The sequence below is a fragment of the Sceloporus occidentalis genome, unplaced genomic scaffold, assembly GCF_023333645.1.
Source record: "Sceloporus occidentalis isolate IW3139 unplaced genomic scaffold, rSceOcc1.0.p SCAF_3, whole genome shotgun sequence".
Lineage (NCBI taxonomy): Eukaryota > Metazoa > Chordata > Lepidosauria > Squamata > Phrynosomatidae > Sceloporus > Sceloporus occidentalis.
In genome coordinates, this window is record NW_028316983.1 from 223,913,132 (window position 1) to 223,934,900 (window position 21,769).

The 21,769-nt window shown below is 37.3% G+C and overlaps 1 protein-coding gene across 2 annotated transcripts in view; it reads left to right on the forward strand.

The window, feature by feature from the left end:
• ZFPM2 (zinc finger protein, FOG family member 2) overlaps positions 1 to 21,769 on the forward strand; it is a 442,942-nt gene that overhangs the window by 112,839 nt on the left and 308,334 nt on the right. Inside the window, exon 3 of one of the 2 annotated variants that reach the window (XM_089517821.1) lies at positions 4,704 to 4,862. The exons of the other annotated variant lie outside the window; for it this stretch is intronic. Coding sequence (XP_089373947.1) covers positions 4,704 to 4,862 — 159 coding nt within the window. The remainder of the gene's footprint in view (positions 1 to 4,703; positions 4,863 to 21,769) is intronic. 2 annotated transcript variants of the gene reach the window in all.

Here is a 21,769-nt window from a genome sequence, read left to right on the forward strand (position 1 = left end):
TGCAACTTATGTTAAAAGTGAGCAGGATGAACTTGCTCATTTAAAATAGCTCTCATTTTCCTTGGCCAGAGAAAAACAGCTCTTGCCTTGCTGTTAAGCTCAATTACATCAGGTTTGTATGGATCTGCAATGTCCAAAAAGTCCCCTTATAGCTTCATACTCCTTGTTAAAGTTTTGTTGAAAAGCTTATAAATGGCTCCTTCACACTAGATTCAGAATGAACTAGGTGAGGGGGCTTTGAGGAGGGGTGAGGAAGGGTATGAGGTCCTGTCAAATATGGTTTGCTTGTTCTGTTTATTGAGATTATGGCAAGGTGTTTTTGTTGAAACCTTCCAGTGGAGCCCAAATTTATCACAGGCTGGAGAGCAGAAGTTTCTCATTTAGACTTTGGATAGTATCACATGTCCTCACTACAGCTACTAGCTGTGTGTGGGAAAGAACAGGGGAAAACATTATGGTTGATGGTGAAAATTAATATATATTGATCTGGGACTGAACTTCAAGGTTCTACAAGAATGTAGACATAGACTATATGTTAGAACTGTAAAATCTCAAAGTAGAGGCATAATGTTGGTCTGAAGCTATTGACTATACAGTGGGGCCTAATTATATGCTGAGGTTTGGTCCCAAGATCCCCCATGTATAACAAAATCCGTGGATGCTCAAGTCCCATTAAATATAATAACATAGCAAAATGGTGTCCCTTATAAAAAATGGAAAATCAAGGTTTGATATTTGAAATTTATACTTTTTTTGACCATTTTCAAACCGTGGATGCTTGAATCTGTGTATAAAAAATCCGTGTATAAGAAGGGCCGACTGTACAACATGTCACTGTTTAGTAAATTTAATTTCATCACAATTTGTGATTTGCTTTGTTCTTCTTTGGGACATCAGATTAATAATTCTAGTGCAAATTTAATATCTTGTATCACTGGTACTAGTATCATATGATATTGCGGTGGTAGACTGCTTATGGATGTGTACAGTCTTTCCAAACTGTAATGTAATAAATAGATTGTTATGTATTTTTAAATTTGGGAACTTGGAATTTTTAAATTGTAGCAAAACTTACAGTTAAGGTTGAACAATGTAACAAAGAAAAAAGGTGTATTGCAGTTAGTTCAGAACCAAGAGAAGTAGTCCATTATATCTGGTTTCCCTTTTGCTGGAGTGTTACATATTGTTTGATTGCATTTTGACTTTTTTGTTTTTCTGAAATGCCCCCCCCCCACCCCCAATGTACAGCCACCATTCTCTGTTTGTCTTTTTCATCATGTCTGAAGAATAAGATCATGACTGGCATAACTGTCTCCATTTTTCACGGTATTCAAATTTTTTCAGTGATTCTGTCTTTACATGTTCTGTCAGTGTATATATATCTATTCCAATATAAAACCAGTGATGTTAGAAAATAAGTAATTTTGAATAAAGATTGTTATAAAGAGTACTGTAAAACAGTAGTTCCTAAGTATTCTGGGCATAAAAACCTATGGGTCTAAACCCAGTTATTAGTTTGAAGCAAAACATCCATTAGGTCAGTGGGAGGTTGATAAGTCAGAAGCTTATATAAATTCTACTCACTTATTGGGTCAACTCTAACTGACAAAATTAACAGTGTTTATGTTCTGGCATTTGCTTAAAAGCATCTTCTAAGATGCTGTTTATATCCAAATAGATTTACTGAATTTTATGTCCTAACACATAATCTCCAGTCGCAACACATAATCTCCACTCGCAAATTCTGGTCCTGAGATTTGTTCTGAGAGAACAGACTCTCGCTGAACCTAAGCAGTTCTGGATCTGATCAGTATCTAGATGGAAGACTATAATAGGTACTACTCCTTCCTTGTGCAGTGGTACATTATATCTACTGGTTTACATTCCTAAGGAGATATATCCCACACACCAGGCTCCTGCTCTAGTCTGCTTTCTTTTCTCACCTGCCTTAGTTCTCTCTTGGCTTCTAGTCTTCAGTAGTCTTGGCCCATGACACTCCTTATGGTGGGCTCTCCTAGTGATCTGTGTTGTTTCTTGTGTTTTTAACTTTTTTATTTGTACTTGGATCAGTGTGCTGTAGTAGGTAGAATATTACTAGGATTTGAACAATCTAGTTTCAAACTGTCTGAACCATGAAAATTAATGCGGATCTTTGGGCAAGTCATTTTTGTTCAAACTGGCCTGTCTCACTGGGTACGTAGGCGGGTTACATACCGCCATTTGGGACGTCCCCAGGACGTCCCAGTTTAAAAAAGGGGCGTCTCTTCTAGACACCCCTACTCCTGTTACGGACTCTGTCCGTAACAAATGGCGGCGGCCGTTCCACGTCGCGCAGCGCTTATGACGCCACGAGGGCGCCATTGGCCCCTCGCAGCATCATAACTGCAACGCAAGAAGAAGCTCCATTTTGGAGCTTCTTTTTTGCTCCGCACGGGAGCCTCGCGGTTTGGCTGCTGCGGCTCCCTCGCGGAGCAAACAGCAGCGCCAGCAGACCGCCGCAAAGCAGTGGTCTGTAATGGACCTTAGTCCTCATTGACTTTTCTACATTTTTATTCTATCACAACATGGAATTGAAATCGATTTAATTTGCATTGTTAACACTTGACGTATACAAGATAATCAACAGCATGATAGTGCCATTCCACATGCATACATACAGCTCTTTCTTTCATGTTTGGTGGATGAGAAGCTATTTGGCTATTGTGCAATGCTGAAAGTGTATAAGATCTTGGTATGTAACTTGTTTTCCTGGTAGAAAATACTATACTCCCTGATTATACTAAGTTATATTCTCTGATTCATGTAAAGATGTAGGATTGAACTGATCACTGTCCCAGCCTCTTGCATTGAGTGTGAGTGAGAAGAAATGCATCAAGGACTAGACTGTTGACCTTAACAGAACTGTGCACTGATTATGTACTGAAAGTTCTCCTCTTTTAATGGATATGTGAGTGGTATTCCTTGTGTGCTATATGGATACGGTCTTTCCTCAAGCATTAAACTCTCTGAATTGGCACATTGAATATTTACTTAGTTTGTTTTCTAACATTTGCTTTTAAATTTTTTGATGGTTTAATTGGATGAACTGTATTTATTGTTAGCTTCCTTGACAGTGTACCTAAACACAGGAATAAATCAATTTTCATCTAAAAATGAAGTTTATTGTGACTGATTAATGGTGTTGCACTAAAAATAAGAATACTGATATATTTGTAACCAGATAGTTAATCAATGTGCATGTTTAGATATGTTTTTATTGCCTGAAAAGTGTTAGTTTGTTGGATCACTACTATGGAAAAATTATTATTATTATTATTATTAAGCTCATTTTTATTTTTACTTATTCCCATTAATGGGACTCAACTAACAATATATTGTAAACAGTACAAATTGAAACAATACAAACTATTAATGCAATTATAAATATAAAATTTAAAAATTATTCCACAGTCTCTGAAGTTAAAAACATTAAATATTACAAATATTAAAAGTGCATTAAAAGTCTGTATACCAGCCTCAGAACAGAACTGCACAGCATTAAAAGTCCAACCTTAATTATTTTATAAACGCCTGATGGCACAGACCTGCCATCGGAAGGAGAGCAAGGATGGGGCCATCTTGGTCTCTCTAGGGAGGTAGTTCCAAAGTCTAGGACCATTCCATCAAGAAGGCCTTCTCCCTTGTTCCCATCTAACAAGCCTGGGAGGGTGGTGGGACAGAAAGAAGGGCCTCTCCAGACAAACTTAGAGCTCTATGCAGCCCATAAAAGAAGATGTGGCCCTTTTAACCTAACCACCATTTTGAATTGTGCCTAGAAATAGACTGGAAGCCAACACAGCTGTTACAGCAGGGAGGTTATGTGTTCCCTGTAGCCAGCTCCAGTTAGGAAAGTTTGTACCTTTTCCATGGTCACATCTGGACCCATGAAAAGATGCTTCAGTTGTATCATAAATTTATTATTATTTCACTCATGTTGTGAACCTGTGAATTAAGAGTTTCATATAAACATTGTGAATCTTATGCTGCGAGAAATAACATGCAAACCCTGGTGAGTTTTTTTATTTCTTTTGTTAAAATGGTTACATTATATCACAATATCATTTTGTTAATAACTCTGTAAAAATTTAAAAGAAAAAAATAGTTCCGCTGGTGTAAGTGTAAAGTAATGATCTGTTTTAATTTTTTTAAAAAAATCAAGAAACGAGTATAGGCTTGTCAGGAAGAACTGCACTTCTTAATTTTTATTTAGGCTGGTTTCCATCTGTGTTTGTGAAGAATGGTGAGACCTAGCCTGAGAAAAATATTATTTCACTGGATTGTACCACTATCCTCACTAATATACATCTTCACCTAGAAAGAAATCTCCAAGGATCCTATAGTTGACTTTAATAAATTTTGGGTTGTTATACATCCTTCTTGGCGAAATTGTTTGTATGAACCAAACCAGAGAAATACTAGTGTTTGGAAAATTTAGTCTGAAGTCCTATAACTTGAGAGTTATTAGTTTCAGTGAGACTTCTGACTAGATAACTATGTCATAAGTAGGACGTGAGACATACAGCATTCTCTAATTAATAAGAAATGTCTGTACTTTGGATAACAATCAGCTTGTATGCAGACACACAAATAAAAACCTTTTGCTGCACTTGTATATGCTATTGCTTGTACATTATTTTGGTACAATGTTATTGGTTTTTTTAAAGGCCCCCTTGAGGATGCTGTTGAGGATGAAGAGGAAGAGTGTCTGTCTGAGGAAAATGAAATTATCTCCAAAGAAGACTTTCCTCTGGAGGGAAGCTTTTCTGCAGAATTTGAGTCTGGAAATTTGAGCTGTGAAGAAGTGGAGTACTTTTGTAATAAAGGTAATAAGTATTATGCAGTCCTTGGGACAGGTTTCATTTACGTTGTGTCACATACCTTGGGAATATTTTGCACAAAAATGCCACTTTCAATATTCTGAGTTTTAACTGAACAATCTGTTATAGAACTGGTTATCTTACTAAGAGAATCTATAGTCTGTAAATAAATACTTATAAGGGACCCCAATGCTATGCTTTCAGCACTTGAAGTTGTAAAATACCACTCTGTTTTCATCAGTATTGAAATTGATTTAAAACACAACTTCTTTTTACAGCACACCTTAAAACTGGCTTTCTTTTTTTGTCTGGTTTAGGCTCAGAGGCATTTAGTTCTGGTTCTAGCCATAAAAATGGATTTTAATTATATAAAAGGCTTTTAACTATTTCATATTCACTGTTTCACTATTTCATATTTCATTAACAGAAATGGCTATCACAAATAAATTTACAGCGCTTTATAAATAAAGGTTAATAATAATAATAATAATAATAACAATAAATATTTTGTTTTTCATTAACCATTCCACCCCACATAACTCCCCGGATTCCACTTTCCCTTTTTGCCATGCATCTATGGAACAAAAATACAGCATCTCATCCATATGTCAATAAATGCACTTCAGTCCATTTAATACATAACAATTTCTGTGGCTAATGTACTGTATTGCCAGGCTCCTCAGAAAAAAATATGAGTGTAATGTAGGATAGGTGTGGCACTTCATGATGCTCAGCCAAGCCAATTAGTATTTGATAATGTAGGAAAGAAAAGTGTCAACCCATGATACAACTTCATTTGTGAAATTGACCCTAAGTTAAGTCATGTTGGATTAGAATAGTCTTTGTGTTTGCACATTTACTTCACATATTTTCTCTTCTTCTTGTGTTTCATGCTCAACACAAGATTTTCTGGCCTGACAGACATCTGAACTGGTAAACTGGATCGAGCATTCTTAGCAGATAAGAATGTCAAAGCATGATTTGTCGAACTTGGAATGTGATGTCTGAATCAGGCTATTGATTTTAATGGTAGTGTTAAACATATGCTTAATTCACTACCATTGAAATCGATAGGACTTGAGAGGCTTAGGTTTTCTATATTGTGACTCTCATTTATGAATGTTACAATGGACATTCAATGGAAAATGAATCTTGGTCAAGGTGTACTGCTGCTTTTAAAGAATAAGCCATATGTACAAAAAAGGAGTCTCTGCTGAAAAAAAAAGAAGAAAAAGTAAGTCATGACTATAGAGACATAAAATATGTCCCATTCAAATGCTTTGTGATTCCAAATTCTACCTTACCTCCAAGGCTATGGAGCTTCTCAGTCAGAGATCAAAATCTTCCTGTTAGACAGAAAAGCAGTCTGGCAAATGATTTCTGGGGAAGACAGTAATATATGTTCTTAACCTTAGAGGGCTGCTGCCCTATTCCATTCGAAGCATGGAAAATGTGAAAAATATGGCTGGCTTATTTGTTCATTCAAAATATGTATTCCCCTCTTGTAACCATTACAAATACTAAACATTCATCTTACAGCAGTAAAATTCTCTAAGGCCTAATGACAACTGTCCTTATGATTCAGAATTATGAATGAGAAGTCCAATTTTGTACTTTCAGATTTGAGCATCTCATTCTACATACTGATGTCTCTGATTTTGTGGTCTTCAGAATTTTACTGGAGAGGTGGGATTAAGAATATCTTCCTGGGTTTTGGCACTGGTGGGATAGTTGGTATCAGCTGACTCCTTGTGAACCCCACAGATATTCAGGCTATTGATGAGGTCTTCTTTGGCGATCTCCTCAGATATTTCTGAATTGGCCAGCAATGTGACATTTGTTGTTGCTGTTAACTGCCCTTGAATTGATCTCAACTCATGGCAACCCTGTGGATGAAACATCTTCAAGACTCCATGTCCTCCACTGCTCTGCTTAGTTCCTGCACAGTCATATGCGTGACCTCCTTAATCTATCCATCTAGCATGCAGACTTTCTCTCTACTTTCCTCCACCTTTCCTAGCATCATTGTTTTTGTCCAGTGCTTTGTGCCTTCTCATGATATGTCCGAAGGACTAGTATCAACTTAAACTGTATGTTCCAGTACAGATTTGGGCTTGGATTAGCAAATGTTTGTGATGTGCACTTGCTGAGTAAGTCATTCTTGTGGCTTCAGTTACCCATTGATTAAACTGGAAAAATTGCAATCTATCATGAGGGCTTTGATGAGAGTAAACATAATAAAAATGGCTAAATAACTTACAAATTAATAATGACATTATAAATATAGTTATGGTGTTTGGGAGAAAAGCATTGCCTATGGGTCACAAGCTACATTAAATGGACAGAACAAGGATCAAAAGCATAGTAAATGGATTAAGTTTCTATAAAGCCTGTGGAGTTCTGGTGACTGATACAACAAACAAGCATTTTTAATATTGACTATGGCTATAATTCAAAGAGTACTTTAGACATGTGAAAGGTCTTGCACATGTGTGTTCTGAGTCTCAAAAGCAGTAATCAGAAAATAGTAATGTTTTAATAATTAGCTATATTAAAATTGAAAATGCACTGATGGGAAAGATCTATACCAAATGGTTAAAAATAGCTGTTTTGTCTATATCCAGTAGCAGTTAAAAAACTAGCTGGCTAATTCAAATCAATATGTAAAATTCAGCTTCCACAGTCTGCTTTTTGGTGTTTGCAGCTCACTTAGAGGTGTAATGTTGTAGCTAAAGAAGCAATGACTGAGGGAATTCTCCTGACAATGGCAACCCTATGCTTCTTGGCCCCCTGGCTTAGAGTTTTAATCTCCTACAAGTTTTCCATGCCTGCTTACTTAATGTGTGCCAATAATGTGCAAAAAAGCTGTCTCTGTGCCTTATCTATTGAAAGGCTCTTCCTTTCTTCATCTCATGTCTATAACTCATTGGTTCCTGGGGTTCTTGTTTTTCAGACCATTTGCCTGTTTTCCTTAGCCATCCTATTTTCCCCTAGCATTTCTACCTCACTTTGTCTCAGAGCTCATACACCTTTCCTGATCTTCAATACCCAAAGTTTCATAAAGCATCTTCTGATGCAGTTTCTTTGTTTCCCCTTGCCAGTTTCTTTAGGCATCATTTTCCATCTGTACTTCTGCCAGGTTCTTCTTTTTCAGCTCTTTGCCTACTATGCATCCTTCCTTAATCCCCTTTGCCTCTGGGCTTTTGTCTCATACCTTCCCTGTTTCCACACCTCTTCTCAGTCCCCAGTCTGCATGTTGTAATTTTTTAAATCTCAGCTAAATTGACAACCTCATACTATTGGGACTACAAACTTTGTTTCTCCCAGTAGCTGAAATTTTGCAACATGAGAGAAGCCAATCACTGCCAGAGGTCTTACTGCCATAAACTCAACACAATAAAAATTGTTCTTGTTAATTGCTGTCAAGTTGACTTTGACTTATCGCGACCCTATGAATGAGGGACCTCCAAGTCACCCTATCATCAACAGCCCTGCTCAGGTCTTACAGACTCAGTGCCATGGCTCACTTGACTGAGTCTATCCATCTGTAATATGGGCTTCCTCTTTTCCTACTGCCTTACTAATCATCCTTATCGTTTCTAGTGAGCAATGGAATACTCTGTCCAGTTCTGGGCACCAAAATTCAAGAAAGAAACTGATAAGCTGAAGTGTGTCCAGAAGAGGGCAAACAAAATTTTGAAAATTCTGGAAACCATGCCCTTTGAGGAAAGGTTTGAGGAGTTGGGTATGTCTAGCCTGGAGAAGAGAAGGTTAAGAAGTGACATGATAGCTGTGTTTTAATATCTGAAGTCATATAGAGGATGGAGCAAGCTTGTTTTCTGCTTCTCCAGAAACTAGGGAGATTATTGCACTGGCTGTTTTCTCCTGATCTGAGCATGGGCTGAGACTGTGTATAAACAGGTATTATTGTACAGCTTTGGGCCCAGATCTGAGGCTTCCTGTACCTGATTGGGACTTCTCCTGTACTTAGCAAAAACACACACACACACACACACATACACACAAAACTTCTTTTCTGTTCATTGCAGAGTATGGAAGAAGTCCTGATTGGGTATGGAATGCCTCTGATCTGGGCACGGAGATGTGCGATAACATCCGTTTATACACGGTCTCAGCATGTGTAAAGATGGCCATCATTTTGGAGTGCTTTGATTGTGTCTTCCTGTATGGCAGGGGGATGGACTGGATGGCCCTTGTGACCTCTTTCAAATCTATGATTCTATGCCTGCATGTGATTTGTCCACAGTATGAGAGCCTTGGTTTAGTCATCTTGGGTGTTGTGACCCATTTATTTGTCTTAGCAATCCATGGTATCCATAGGAGTTTTCTCCAGCACCACATTTTGGTTTATTTCATTCTCTTCCTGTCAGCTTCCATCAATGGCAAGCTTTTACAGCTACACACCGAAGTTAAAAATGCAATGGCATGTAGAATCCTAACTTTAGTATTCAATAATATACTGACTGAGTCTCTCTTATCCAGAATTCAGAATTCTGAAATATATTACAATCCAAAATTGACCATGTGGGTGGCTTTGCTTTTAGATATTTCATGCTTAAAAGTATTAAAAATATTGTTTATAAAATTACATTCAGGCTATTTGTATCAGGTGTATAAAAAACACAAATGAATTTCATGTTTAGATGTGGTTCCCATCTCAAAGATATCTCATTATGTATATACAGTGGTATCTTCACTTACGTGGAGGATCCGTCCCGTCCCCCCCCATAAGGGAAATTAAGCATATGCTCAAACCCCATTAAAGACAATAGAGCTCGTGCCTGTGGCAGCGTGCGATGATGCACAGTGGCATGCCATGGGCATGTGTGCCATTACTCTTTCTGGCATGTGGAGCTGCTTCTTCCAGCATGGCTTTCAACATATGCTGGAAGCCACGTAAGGCTCATTGTACAAATGACGCGGGAGCACTGTACAAATATTCAAAAATCTGAAAAATTTTGAAATCCAAAATACTTCTGGTTGCAAGCATTTCAGACAAGGGAGACTCAAGGGAGATATAGAACTTTATACTACAGAATCTTGTCTAGTTTCTTCATAGCTTCCCTTCCAAGTCCCAGTCTTCTTCTGATGTCTTGGCTTCAGTTTCCATTCTGATTAATGACTGAGCCAAGGCATGGAAAAGCTTTAACTATTAAGTGTCTTCATCATCTACTTTAAGGTTATGTAAATCATTTGTGGTCATGATTTTTGTTTCTTTAATGTTCAACTGTAAACCTGCCTTTGCACTTTCTTCAGAAATTGTTCTAAGTCTTTGCACTTTTCTGCTTGTAGTATGGTGTTATCTGCATATCTTAAATTGTTGACATTTTGCCTTCAATTTTCACACTTCTTTCCTCCAAATCTAATCTTGTTTTGCATACGATATATTGTGCATACAGGTTGAAGAGAGATGGTGATGGTATGCAGCCTTACCTGACCTTTACAATTGTAAAGCATTCAATTTCTCGATATTCTGTCCTAACAGTAGCCTATTGGCCTGAGTACAAGTTACTGATCAGGACAATAAAATGTTGTGGTACAGCCATTTCTTTTAGAGTAGCCCATAGCTTTTCATGATCTACACTACACTGTCAAGGTCTTTGCTATAATCTATAAAGCACAGGCTGATATTCTTCTGAAATTCTTTGGAATACTATTCAAAGATACAGCCATGTTAGTCTGTAGTATTAGTATAATACTAATAATGTATAATACTAATAATGTATAATGTAGAATTAGTATGTAGAGAGATCTTGCAGAACCTTTGAGACATGGGCCTTCATAGAAGTTAGTCTACTTCTTCGGATGCTTTTGGTGGAATCACAAAAAGTGGAGTACACCACTTTGGTGTACTATATTATACAATCTATGTGTGAAATATGATCCACTATGACTCTTCCTTTCCTGAACCCAACTCAAACACCTGTTATTTCTCACTCTATGTATTTTAAAGATATTTGTTATAGAAATCTGAGCATCACTTTCCATGCATGGGAAATTAATGCAGTGGTCCTGTGGTTACTGCAGTCCCTGGTGCTCCTTTTTTTGAGGATTGGATGTATACTGAGTAATTCCAATCTGTGAGTAATTGTTTTATTTGCCATATTTGTTGACAGGCTTTAGTTACAACCAGCATAGATTCTGTCTCTGTAGCCTGAAGCAGCAATATTGGCATGCCATTTATTCCTGTTGATGTATTTCTCCAAGTGTTCTGAGTGCAGCTTCTGCTTTACTTTCTAAAATTGTAGGTTCATCTTCAAATGGTTCTTCCTTGAATGATTCCATCATTCTTTAATCTCTTATATATATATATTTATTTATCTTCTGTGCAATGTTTCCATTGTCTTTTTATTTGTATTGGCTGGTCATGTCACCTTGGTTTAAATTTCTTTTTGATTTATCAGATCTTGTGGAAGAAGCCTACTGGTCTTCCTTTTCTGTTATCTTCTGTTCCTTTGCATTGAGTATTATAATAGTTCTCCTTGTCCCTGCACACAAATTGCTGCATAGTTGCATTCAGGGTTCTGTCCATGTTTCTGTCACCTTTTATTTTTTCTTCCTGTCTGTTCTTAACTGCTTGAAGATTTTCATCTATTGAGGCTATTCTTTCTTTTTGGTTGCAGACAGTGTATTTTTGCATTCCTCCCTGACAATGTCCCTGGCTTTAGACCACAGTTCTTCTGGCTCCTGTCCAATTAGGCTTAATAATGTACATCTATTTTGTATATCATCTTTAAACTCTACGAGGATGTCCTTCAGCTTGTATTTTGACACTGTAGTTGGTTTAGTGTTCTTCTTTGGCTTTACTTTAATTTTTATATTAGCAGTTCATGGTCTATGCCACAACCTGTTCCTGGTCTTGTTTTTGCAGAGACTATGAAGGTTCTCCACGTGTTGTTTCCAATTATGTAAAGGTAATGGTAAAGGTTTCCATTTGTCTGACTGTAAGGGTGGTACTCATCTCTGTTACTATGCTGAGGGAGCCACCGTTGTCAAAGATGACTCCATGGTCATGTGGCCAGCATGACTGCACAGAACGCTGTTACCTTCCCACCAATGTTTATCTATTGGCAGTTTTACATGCTTTCAAACTGCTAGGTTGACAGAAGCTGGGGCTAGGAGCTCATTCAATTATGCAGCATTTGGGCCAGCGTCTTAACTGCTGAGCCACGTTGTCCAATTATGTAGTCTATTTGATTAAGATATTGGCTGTCAGGTGATATCTACCTGATGTCACCTCTTTCATTGTTTGAAGAATGTGTTTGTGATGAAAAAGCTGTTGGCCTCACAAAATTCAGCCAGTTGCTGCCTTTCTTCATTTGTTGATCTTATGTCAAAATGGGCAATCAAAATGGTGAAAGGTCTAGAAACCATGCCCTATGAATATTGACTTAGGGAGCTGGGTATGCTTACCCTTGAGAAGAGAAGGTTAAGAGGTGATATGATAGTCCTGTTTAAAGATTTGAAAAGCTGTCATACCAAAGATGGAGCAAATTTATTTTCTGCAGCTCCCGAGAATAGGACCTGGACTAATGGGTTCAAACTGCATAAAAAGAGACTCCACTTCAAAATTAGGAAGAACATCCTGACAGTAAGAGCTGTTTGACAGTAGAACAAGCTGCCTCGAAGTGTGGTGGAATCTCCTTCTTTGGAGGTTTTTAAACAAAGGCTAGATGGCCATCTGTCAGGGGTGGTTTCATTGCCACTGCATGGCAAGCGGTGGACTTGATGGCCCTTGAGATCTCTTCCAATTGTATGATTCTATGATTCCTTTAGTCTTTGATTTTGCTCTCTTTCTTTCTTTTGTATTTTAACCATCTGTCATTAACAAGATATTTTGGTGTGTGTACAATTGCCTCATGGCCTCCAGTACAGAATCTTCTAGTTTCTTCTTCTTCTGCATCTGTGTCTGTAGTTGAAGCATAAGCTTGGATTATGATTATATTGATGGGTTTCTCCCTGAAGTCTTATTAATATGATTTGGTCAGACTTTGCATTATATCCTTACTATTAATGCCATCTCATTTCATCTTCATTTTTCATTGCCTGAGTAAAACACTGTGTAATTATCTGACTCCAGATGTCCCGTTCATGTCCACATTAGCTCACTCACCCTGAGTATTGCAATGTTTGTATGTTCCATTTCTTGTTTCACTATGTAGCTTCCCTTGATTCATGCTTCTCGCATTCCATGTTCCTATGGTATGTGTTGTGCATCTTTGGACTTTCCTTTCACCTCTGAGCACATCAACAGTTGAATGTCCAGTTGGCTTGAGTCATAAGTAGCCACAGTGCTACTTGTAATTGTCCTCTGCTCAGTAGCTCATTGAGTGCCATCTGAACTGGGGATTTCATCTTCTGATACTATCTCTTGTTTCCTTCGGGATTGTCTCATCATAGAGTTTTCTTGGTAAAAGACATTCAAAAGAGGTTTACTGTGCTTCCTTCTGCACTGTACTAACATGTTAGCTATGGTGTCATTGCTATTGTCTCTGAGAAATCCTCCAGCAGTGTCACCCCTCGCTCCACTGCTGCAGGCAACTGCCCAGTAGCTGTTAGACACATTTAATCTGGCTTCATAGCAAACGTTTGTCTCACTTGGGAGACCCTACCATCAGTACTGCTATCATCAGCATAACTTCTTGCCTGACATAATCCCAGCACCATGGAAAGGTAGTGCCATTTTTTCATGCATATAAATTTAGGATTTATTTATTTATTTTATTTATATCCTGCTTTTCTCCTTGGGTGGAAGAAATCTACAAATGCAATGCAAAGATGCCATTTCTGAGTATCAACTTAATGCCAAATGAACCTTGCCTTCATATTTTTGTAGAGAAGCACCTTGTAGTTTTCATCCAGTAGTTTTCACTGAGTAGCTTCAGCTCTCATTTTCACCACAGTAGCTTTTGGAACCATTCAGCAGTTTGTCCTGCTGCATGTGGAATCTGCAATGGTGAAATGAAATGAGAAATATATCATTGCTATGCACAGGAAGCATGTAAATTATTTCTTTTAGCTATATTTCTGGCTCTTGGTTCTGAAAAATTAGAATAATCAAACACTCCAAAATATGAGCTGAAACAGCTACTTAATTACACAGAGAGAGAGACACAAAACTAACATGTTGGTTGTTCCCAGGACATGGGTTTTGTGATGAGAACTGTTGCTTTCTCAAAGACCAAAACAACAGCAACAACAACAAACAACACTTTTTTTTAAAGGGCTATATGCTCTTTGACTACTTGACACTCCATGTGGCAGGTGATATGTATAGTAATGTTTAGAAAAGAAGCTGTTATACTATCCTTCACTGCCACTGCTACAAATGAAATTGGAAAGGATATTTCTAAGGATGAAAGTGTACATAAACCCACTAATCTCTTTCCAACGGAGGCAGTGTGACAGAAAAGGCCTACTTTGAAGTATTTAGAGACTGGATGGAGTAGGAGAATATAAAGTCATTTCTTGGATTAAAAAAAATACTTTAGAAAGCTTTGTGAAATCGTAAAGGGCTCCAGGAATGTATGAAAAGGACCTTGGAAATTCACATGAAGTAGCATGGCGTGGTTCTTTTCTTCTACAACCTTCTTTGTAATGTTCCAGATTTTTGATGTCCAAACATGCTCCATGCTCTATAGCATATCAGTGAATCGCTTCTTTGGGTAACTTTAACTTACTAAGTATGAAACAGAAATACAGACTAGTCGGTGCCATAATTTGTTATGAAAAACATAGGTGACTGAGGACTCTGAAGGCCTGACACACATACTTAATGAAGTACCCAGATCTCTGCATGGTTTGATGGAGGCCTTGGACTTCAGGCACAAATAGAGATTACAGTGACTGCAGGATATATACTTGTAAAATTGGCCTACTGCTCTTAAGTTATTGAAATTTGAAAATTTGCTGCAATTCGGTAAAAGGATAATTTGGAACCTCTCCTACACACACAATTCCATTTCATTTGTAGTCAGTAGTAGTGTTGGGGTTCATTAATCTTTCAGAATTAGCTATCAAAATATCTTTCCCTTTCTAAAGAACTTTATCTGTAATTTTCATAATAAACAATTAGTATATTTTTATTATTATGTATTAAGGTCACCCCTTTTGGGATGTTACCATTGAGACATAAGATTTTTCTGTGATTCCAGTGGTGCTCAAAATTCAGCAGGAAAAAAGCAGTGAGTCTTTATTTTAAGAGGACGTAATGTATGAATTTATGGTTTTATATAGATGTAGCATTTCATAGAGAACCAGCATGATGGAGCATTGGACTAGGATACAAGGGCCCTATACAGACAAGCCAAAATAAAGCTGCTTTGGGTCACTTTGGAGGTATGGTGTTTCGATGATACATGTGTCCTAGGAGTCTGGAAGCTGAACCAAAGCTTCACTCCAGTCCTTAGGACTGGAGCCTGGCTTTGGTGCGGCTTCTGGACTCTTAGGACGCATGTATCATTTAAACAGCATACCTCCAAAGTGACTCGAAACAGCTTTATTTTGGCCTGTCTGTATTAGGAGAGCAGGCTTTGAATCCCCATTAAGCAATGGAAAACCCATTGGGTGACCTTGGGCAAATCACACTCTCTCAGCTTCAGAAGAAGACAAAGGTAAACTCCCTCTGAGCAAATCTCCCCAAGAAAACCCCGTGATTAGAGTTCTCATAAGATGGAAACAACTTGAAGGTATACAGTTACAACAAGACACAAACAGGGGAGGATTTAGTTTTCTGTGGGAAATTTGTGGAATGATATTGAGACTTTTTTGAATCTCTTACCCCTTCTGCTTTGGAATCCAGAATCTAGTAATATCTCATTTTTATGTAAGACAGCCATTCTTGACTCAAATATAATTTCATGTTTGCTTGTTTTGAATTTATAAGGACTCTTGTTATGATGCTGTAAGAAAAGGAGGGATTTGTTTTTGCAATGTTTCCTTATAAATATCCTCATGATTATAGCCTCACTCAAAACTGGACTAAAAACCAGTATTTTAGAGCATGAAACTATTGCTGTTTATACTACTGTGAAGCTTAATAAAACTTTCCTAGTTCTTTCTATATATTTATTGAGTCATTCAGTAATCAATACGTATTTTAGTAATTATTTAATAATATGCTCATGTGGGACTGTTTCATATTACAAAATGAGGCAATAGTATGCAGTTAGGTAGGCAAAGCACCAGAGTGCTCCACTCATATCTGCACCATCAAGAGCATAGACAATACTGTTTACAGTTTAACTGAAGCCATAGAGTATTACCCATGTTGTAGTAGAGTGTTACAGGTAAGACATATTTATCTTAGGTGTGGATAGCGAAAGATGGTCTGAACCATCTTAGTCTTTGGCCAGGGGAATTATTGAGATGAAAGTACTGATCTGCATCCACGCTTTCCTCAAAAACAGAGATAATGATACCATCTAGACTGAAAGTTAGTTGCATCAGATTTGAAGCACAAATGACATTATTACAGGAGGGGGGAGGGAATCTGGGCAGAGAGGAATAGAAGCAACTTGGTGGTTGTCCAAACAATATTAATATTGTATGTGGATTTATTTGCCCAGTTATCTAGATGTGAAGAATAACATACATTTTACTACTGAATGCCTACAAGTTGCATGTACTGAAAAAGACCATGAAGGTCTGAAGACTGCTGATAAGCAACTTTTACACATTCTTGAATCTGGAAATGTGTTCAAGAAAATGAATGTCTATGATGCAGTGCCAAGGCCACATTGCTCTACATATAAATGATCTAGACCTATGTTTGTTCATAAAAGTGGCAAAAATTAGTAGCTGGCACTGTCCTATCTTTCCCCAATGTACTTCTGATTTTTTCACGATGTGTAAATACCACTGTACACAGATAATACCACTGTAATCTGACAGGGATACAGAGCATGTCAATGTCAAGACAGGAGTTATTTTATATGTTCTGCCAAAAAATTGTATTGTTAACAAAAAACATTTTGTGTTTTGTAGTATAGGAGAAATTCATGTTATTGAACATGAAAGTGAGCAATAGTCAAATTTGTCCAAGTAGAATTCTATCAGGCCTCACAAGATTCTCCATAATTTCACCCATCCTGGCTGAGTAATGTAAAATAAGTAATTTTTTAAAAAATGAATGTCATGAAGGTGCAAATACTTTCTTAAAATGATAGGAACATAATGTAATCCATCTTGCTGATAGATTTCAAGGCTGTTTTTCTGCTGAATTAAAGTTTTTGATTTGAATAATAAAGGGTTGTCATAAATAAGTGTAACAGTGCCAGATTTCTGAACAAAGTTGTGGTTGTTTGAATATTATCATCCTGAACCCTTCAAAGAACCTGTGGCAGTGGCAGCATGTGGATTCCAAACTATAAGGGAAACATCTTCAAAGTGAATCATGCCCTGTCATGTACAACAAATTTTCCACAATACCACAGATCTTACCCTGACTACCTAACTTTCCCCCCATCTCGACTTGAACCAAATCAAACTGAGTATTGGTTCTAATATTCACTATAGCTATGCTGATCAATTTTTCTCTTAGGCATGCTTGTCTCATCTGTAATTTTAAAGAAACTCTGGTTACTTTTCATAGCAGGTAATATTAGCAACAAAGTACCTCCTATTTTGCACATAAAATGGATTTGTATGCAAAAGGTAAGAAGCTTGAGAGGAAATCTCATGGTTCAGTGTTCTGTTCTTGGTGTTGTATGTGCAACTAGAAAACACTAGCATTACAGCAACACTGGTTATTTCTTGTTTTCTGCATACCTTTTCTCCTTCATGCTATGTTTGTGTGGAGTAGTTGTTGACATCATCTCTGATGCTAGCCAAATCCTTGGCAGCCTAGAAAATGATTTCCCAGTGTCCCTCGTACCTTCTGTTGACTGATTTTATGTGAGCATGTGTAAATATTTTCTGCAGCTTTTGTGTCTTGCTCTGATATTTAATATGTTTCCTGTTTTTCTTTCATTATCCCTGTGTGTATATTTTAAGATCAGCAGGAAGGCCTTGTTATTTTTTTAAAAAAATCATTTCAATCAGTAGTAGCTTTCTCCTCCCAAGCAGTGTCTTTAATGACATATTTTCTGCTCTTCTAATGCTAAAGCAATTGGGAAGCAGGATCAGCATAAGGCAGCTATACCATAATCACTTTGAGTTCAATAGGGAGGTCTTTACAGACAACTTTGTTCTTTTTTTCTTAACGGGATTAAGATGCTCAGCCCTTTAAATTTCTTGCATATAACATTGACATTTCCAGAGTGTGCTTAGACCAAAGAGTTCAAAGTGAAAGAATAATAAAAAAAAACCCAGTCAGAAAAGCCAATATGACTTTGTTTTTTACCTTGCTGGAGGAGCTGTTTGCGCAAATCGTCTATAAGCTTATTGACCTGCATCTTTGACTCCTTGTTTTCTCTGGATTTGGCTGGAGTGTAGACACTGATAGAGCACTGATAGAGGTGATTGAACAGCCCCCAGCTTTGCTTGGCATCAGGCCTCTCAACCCCCCCAAGGACTGACATTATCTCTCTCTGACAATATTTCATGTTTCCTCAAGCTTGCACTTCCTTAATTTTATTATTTATTTTAATTCTTGCTAGAGCCTTTATGTAGGATTCCCCCCATGCCAATGAAGGGCACACTAATTCTTTTTGGTAAGCAGAGATAGTGTATAATACATGATGATGTGTGTTTTCTTCCTAATGGAAAGAGGAAGAGGCTTCTGGTTATAATGAAAAGAGTATATTTAAAAGATCTTCAAAGGATCAACACTACCAAATTCCTAATTGTTTTGCACATGTATGAAATTTGAGGATTAGTTTGCAAAATGTATTTCAGGATATATTTAGTCTCTTGCTCAAAGGCTTATTCAATCTAAAGAAATTATCTGTAAGCAAGTAAAAACACTGCAAGCACAGCCAGAACATAGTTTCTTTTGCTGTTTTCTCTGCAGCTCACACTGTGAAAGAGGCAAGTCGCATGCCAAAACTGGAAGCTGATTTTGGGCTGATGTGTGTGTGTTCCTGTGTGTGTTTAGTTTGTTTAAGGGAGGTCATATTTGAAGAACCTTCTCATTATGTTCATAAATGTTAATTCTTATGAATAATTACTTTGGGTCATGGTACAATGATATAATCTCTTTTAAAGCAGATCTTGGATTTGATAAGAACTTGATTTTGATTTTGCCTTGGTCAGAAAAAAAAATAGATGTAAGTTAAATGAAAATACAAGTGTAGAGTGTTATTTGGGAAAGACCTGTCTGATCACTGCATATCAAGCCAGAAAGGAATTCCTTCTGCAAGTCAGTTCTGGGAGGCAGGAGAGGTTTGCCTTCTCATTCATCAAGTGGTTCGAGTATGCTTATAGAATTAATTTCCAATTACTTTCTCTACAGTGCTCTTGGTTTTTAGTTGTGTTGCAATGTTATAATTGTATAGAATGGTAAATATGGAAGCAGGTTTGTATGTGTTGGGCTTTTATTTAGCTGTGTTGTTGCTAGTTTTATGCAAACTAAGGAGTTAACCACTGAGAAAGTCATATATCTTATTTTATCTTTTATTCTTTCTTGGCAAGACAGCACTGTTCTTGATATATCCTTATGATCTCCGGTGCTCTGTGCTGTTCCCTGAAGCAAACAGTACTGGACTAGCTACTATCAGACTTGTAATAATTGGCCTGATAGATTCTTGGCAATTGTTATCTTTGTAACACTCAGGATCTCATCCCAGATATAATAATCATTAGGGCCTATCATAATGACAACACTTCTATTGACTTCAGTTGAACCAAGCATAGGCATAGATAAACATGATGATGCATGCCTTCAGTGCCTTGATCCGTTCTCTAGCTGCTCCAGCAAATAAGCATTTAGTGCTCTTGCTGCTGCATGAGTCCAAAATTCCAGGTGGAGTTAAAGAGAAATTATTCAAATGTTGGGAATAGTTTATTCTTGTGCATGGACCATACGTGAGTGGAGGGAGTGGAGAAAATATGTATTTTTAAAAACAAGCCTCCAAATGTAATGAACAGTAGAATGGTCCTCAGGAAGAAAAAATAACTGAGTGGTTTCAGAAAAATTGTTCAGTCAGATTGTTGTGAATGAACATGTCAGGATCATCTCCTGTAGCTGGACTAAAATTGAAATCTGGAGATTGTTCCAAGAATGTTGGAACATGCTGCTCTTTCTTGGTGTCTTACTTATTTGTCTGGGCTTCATTTCAAGGAATTGACCTGTACCTGCCTTGGTCGGATGTTTTTGTCTGACCTTCTTGGGATGAAAAAATAGATTCTGTTTACCTCCTGAGGTACCTTTGCCCCCACATTTCTGGGTCTCCTCCATTGTGTGTCAGAATTTCCTAGACCCATATGTAACAGCACCTTTTATAAGTTACAAGTAGTGTATTAATGTTGCCATTTCAAAGCCATTTTAAATGCTGAATATGAGCTGATCATTCATTTTGATAAGGACAATAATCTAGTGCATTGGAAATCTGAAATGTACCAGTTTGTTTACATGCAATAGTAATTTTTGTCCCAGGCGTTTTAGTTCATGATTTAATGCAAGACTCAACTATATCTTATATGTTTTTGTTTTCAATGATCTAAATTCTGGTGGGAAATTCTAAAATGTTCTTTAATGATGTATTATCAGTCCTGATGTAAAGGACTTAACACAGCATATTAATATGAATTTATCAGACAAACTGCTATCATTCTACATCTATGGCTTTGGATAAATGCTCTTTATAACAGGGTTACCACACTTGGTAGGATAAAAATTCAAGCGTTTTTGTCCAGTCACATGTATTAATAGATATTAGTTTATATAGATTTGTAGCTCACTTCATTCCCTTAAAGTATCAATTTCAAAACAATGTTTATTTAGTCCAATATAATGTACTTACTCAGGTAGTGTAGGTGTTGAAGTAACACTGGGAATGGCAAATATCATACCAGATGATATCGATCACGATCTTAAAAAGGTATATGAATTTACAGGTGGGAGAAACAACAAAAATTGAAATTGTAGCAGCAATTCTTAGTGCCAAAAAGGTAAGTTACTGTTGAAATCTAAAAATGACTTATCTCTTTGGTGATCAGAAATACAGATTTAGGCATATATATAATTATTTCTCCTGCACATAAATTATACACATGAATTCACATCAGGGAGAGCCAGCGTAGTGTAGTGGTTTCAGCATTGGCCTATTACTTTGGGACCAGGCTTTGGATCCCTGCTTGGTCACTGAAACCCACTAGGTAATTTTGGCAAGTCACACTCTCTCAGGCTTAACGGAAGGCAAAGGTAAACCCTCTCTGAACATATCTTGCCAACAAAACACAATGATAGGGTCACCTTAGGGTTGCCATAAGTCAGAAATGACTTTAAGGCACATAACAACAACAGTGCACACACATATGCACAAAAATGTTGTGTTTTTTTTCTGGTACCATTTGGGAGTCTTTGAAAAATTTCAATCAATGTAGTGTTATTTTTGACAATGAGGGCCAGTGTAGTTTAGTGGTTTGAGCATTGCACTACAACTCTGGAGACCAGGGTTCAATTCCCAGGTTGGCCATGTAAACCCATTGGGTGACCCTGGGCAAGTCACAGTCTCTCAGCCTCAGAGGATGGCAACAGTAAACCCCCTCTGAAGAAACCCCATGATATTTTTGCCTCAGGGTACCATACACTGGAAATAACTTGAGGGCACACGATAACAACAACAACAACAACAACAATGTATTGTCTTTGGGGTTTTATTCTAGAAGCAAAGGCTAATGGAAAGCAAATCTTGAAAATATAAACTGGAAGCTCTCAGGAAACTGTAAAACCATTCAGAAGTAATATTGAAAATAATCTTATGTTCATTTGCACCTTCTTTCGAATTTTA